The sequence below is a fragment of the Austrofundulus limnaeus genome, unplaced genomic scaffold (assembly GCF_001266775.1).
Source record: "Austrofundulus limnaeus strain Quisiro unplaced genomic scaffold, Austrofundulus_limnaeus-1.0 Scaffold1500, whole genome shotgun sequence".
Lineage (NCBI taxonomy): Eukaryota > Metazoa > Chordata > Actinopteri > Cyprinodontiformes > Rivulidae > Austrofundulus > Austrofundulus limnaeus.
In genome coordinates, this window is record NW_013953902.1 from 12,763 (window position 1) to 16,440 (window position 3,678).

Here is a 3,678-nt window from a genome sequence, read left to right on the forward strand (position 1 = left end):
GTTGAAGAACGTATTTTTTTTTTTGAAATTGACGTGTTTCCATTGAGCAAATTTATTTTCAAAATTCTAATTTCCACATTTTCATGGTCAATGGAAACACAGCTACTGTCTGATGTTTTTCAATACAAAACAGAGAAATATTTATGCCCTTCTTAATTGAAATTATGAACATGTGTTTAACCTCAAAAGTTCGGTTTTTGAATGAAATGTTGCTGAAACAGCAAGTTTCTCAGTGGATCTGTGATCGACAATGTCGTCTAGGTGGAGTAGTCGAACACAGATCCACTGATCCTTCAACACAAGACGTCTTCAGAAGAAAAGTTGATTAAATAAATGTTAAAAATCTGTTTGCATCTTCTTTTCGTGCTTGTGAGTTTTCTCCGGGTACTCCGGTTTCCCCCAAAACACAAAATTATGTACACCAAGGTGCCTTCAGGCCCAGACCGCCCCTACAAAACAGATCTGTGATCTCACTACGATTTGCCTGGATAAATAACAGCAAATTAAATTAAATTTAAATAAAGCTGAAAAGATTTTTTGATATTTTGATTGGAACACAGAGTCAAACGTGGTGAACAGGACAGGCAGAGACAACAAATATGTTCCTAAAGTTACAGACCACAAACCTCCCAGCGTCTCTGGGACTCGTGTACCTGTTCTGTTGATGGACATGTTGGACGTCCTGGTGCGGGACAGTTTGTTGGCGGACACTCTGTACAGCGAGCCTCCGATCCAGCACATCCCACTTCCTGCCCAGCGCTGAGAGGACGCCGGGTGCCGGTCGTGAGGAGGCCTGAGGCGGTTCTGAAGGAAACTCCTGAGAGAAAAAAGGATCATTTTCAGTTGCTGTGAAACGTTTCTGCACTCCAAGTTAGGAAATTATCTCCTTATCCATCTTTTAATTCCACACCTCTTCCACCATATCTCCCCTTCTTTACTTTATGTTTCCCATCCTGTAGTCACCCCCCACCCACCGCCCTTCCCTCCCGTGTCACAGCACTCTGTTAAATTGCTCCTCTAATGGAAAGGACGGCAGTGGGAAATGGAGAGAATTGAAAAGAGGAGAGGAGGAAATCAATGAGATAATAGGCAGGGCAGGGGGCCAGAGCAGCGAGGTTGGCCCCCCTACGCTGGAGTGTAGAGACCACACACACTCCTGCCGTACAATCACAGGGGTCTGCACGCTCTCCGTCCAGGAGTCGCTCGGTGGGCTGCCGTGTGCGTGGGTGGGGTGGGGTGGGGGGTGTCTGCCGGGCGAGCAGGGGTTATGGCGATAAATTGCACTGTCCTGTCACTTCTATTTGGGGTGGATTGGGGCTGGTGTGCAGGGCGCCGCTGCAGGTAATTTGCTGCCGTATTTCAGATGGGCTGGAAATGGGTTTGGAGCGAGAGTTCATGCCTCCCATTATGAAGAGAAGAGAGGGTTACCCCCCCGGAAAGCACGCCACGCTCAAAACAACCGAAGCTTAACACGCAGAGAGCTGCTGCAACACAGAGAGAGAGAAAAATAAAAAATAACGGGCCGAATATCAACCATCAGCTGCGCACACGGACCACCTGAGCCATAACTCAGCTGCACAGGCACTCAGTTGCACCGACTCAAGATCGGTGGCTGCCCTACACGGGGCAACGGCAGCCTGGGGAGCTGTAATGGGGGGCTAATGTAGGAGCRCCAACTGCCACCCAGGGAGGCTTCAGCAAGGACCGGGCGACCCCCCCAACAACCACAATGGAGGTTAATGAGGATATGACATGAGTAGTTAACACAGACAGCAGTTAACCCTGACACAGGGCTGTGGGGGCGGGGCTAGTCTCTGATTGTACAGCTAACCTCACACACGTGTGTTGACCGGCGTCCTCAGTTCATCCATCAGRAGCGACGACACGATGCTACGTGTTCGACGTGAATTACAGTTTTAAATGACCCTCCGCTCGTCTTTCATCAAACTTTGAGTTTTTACTGCGCAGAAAGTTAAAACAGACAGTCAGAACAAAACAAACACGAATAGTCTTTTCCAGGTTGGGAAGATTAAAAAAAGGCTTGAMGATGCAACTTAAAACAACTGCAGATGCTTTTTGTTCATCAAACACTTTTGTAAATGAGAAGTGGTTCTCAAACAGTTTACCTGGATAAATAAAKGTTAAATAAATAAATAAAAACTTCATTAGATTACCGTATTTATTCATGTATAATATGATCTCGTGTATAATACGACCCCCCTTTTTTGAGCTTAAGAAGTGTTATGGATTAATTATTTTTATCTGTTCTACATTGACACTGTCCAGTAATCATATCTTATTATAACCAGTTTYGGCTGTTTTACTCTATCAGCCCAGACTTCCAAGAATCCAGCAATGCATGACCTCTTTAATTTCTGATAAGGTGTTTTCAGGCTAACAGCCCTGTCATTGGTTAGATGGTTCACAGTTGGCGATCTGTGATTGGTTGTAAGCATGTCACATGATGTTATATCATTGGCTGCGCTACGCTGACGCACCAGTCATTTTATTTTAACAACATATGTACTAAAAGGTATTTTGACAACAAATATATATATCAGCTGTAGCAGCATCATATGAATTCTGGCATTTTACACATAGTCCACCAGGAGGCGCTAATCCAAAAGTCAGAGACTTCACATGAGATTTGGACCATCTTGTGGGGGAAAAGCAGATTACTTACTACTCGCGAGCGCCCCCTCTGGTGGGGAAACTTTTTTCAGGGATACAAACATTTTCAGAACACCGGTAGACGGCAGCCATTTCAGACGGACACGTGTGTTTGATGTTGTTCCAGGAGCGGCCTGGTCACACACTAATGTCATTAGTTCGTTATCATTACTAAGGTGCAGGACTGCTTTTTTCCCCTTTGTTTCACATCATGTCGCCTGCTTGGATCTGTTATTATCTTGCTCTGAAGCATGGAGGAGTGTTACAGGTGAGCTCATTTCAATTGCTTTTTCCAACGCAGTCTCATTTTCRGACTCCATAATTTTGCTGATATTTCAGTTAAAATACATAAGTAAAATTATTTATCCGAGTATAATACTACCCCCCAACTTTATGGATGATTTTATAGATTAAATTGAACGTACTATACTTGAATAAATATGGTAGATTTTAGATTCAGCCTTTCACCGTGGTGTCATCTGCATACTTGATTATGTGTTCTTTTCCCTGATGCCTGGAAGTTTGCTCAGATTCCTCCCATTTTTAAATCTGGTGATCCAACAGAAGTTTCAAATTATCGGCCAATTTCTGTTCTTCCTATTTTTTCTAAATTACTGGAAAAACATTATTTAATCAACTACTTCAGCATCTAGAAGCTAATAATATGCTAAGCAATAGCCAACATGGTTTTTGCACGTCAAGGTCAACCATGTCTGCTTTAATTTTATTCACTGAACAAATACGTGCTGCTTTGAACAAAGGTCCAGTAACTGGTGCTGTATATATTGATTTTCRTAAAGCGTTTGACACAGTTGATCATTATACTCTCTTACAAAAGTTGATTTCTTTTCAACTTTCATCATCTGCAATACAAATGTGTTCCTCTTATTTGACTGATAGGTGTCAGGTTGTGAAACATGGAAGCTCTGTGTCCTGGTCTCTGTCCTGTTCCGTGGGAGTTCCGCAGGGTAGCATAATGGGCCCATTGATGATACTGTTCTTTTTTGT

The 3,678-nt window shown here is 43.4% G+C and overlaps 1 protein-coding gene across 1 annotated transcript in view; it reads right to left on the reverse strand.

Annotated features, from left to right (window-relative positions):
* Positions 1 to 3,678, reverse strand: part of zc3h3 (zinc finger CCCH-type containing 3) — a gene marked incomplete at its 3' end in the record, with an annotated part of 16,518 nt that overhangs the window by 7,659 nt on the left and 5,181 nt on the right. The window contains 1 exon segment of the mRNA XM_014032632.1: positions 654 to 817. Coding sequence (XP_013888086.1) covers positions 654 to 817 — 164 coding nt within the window.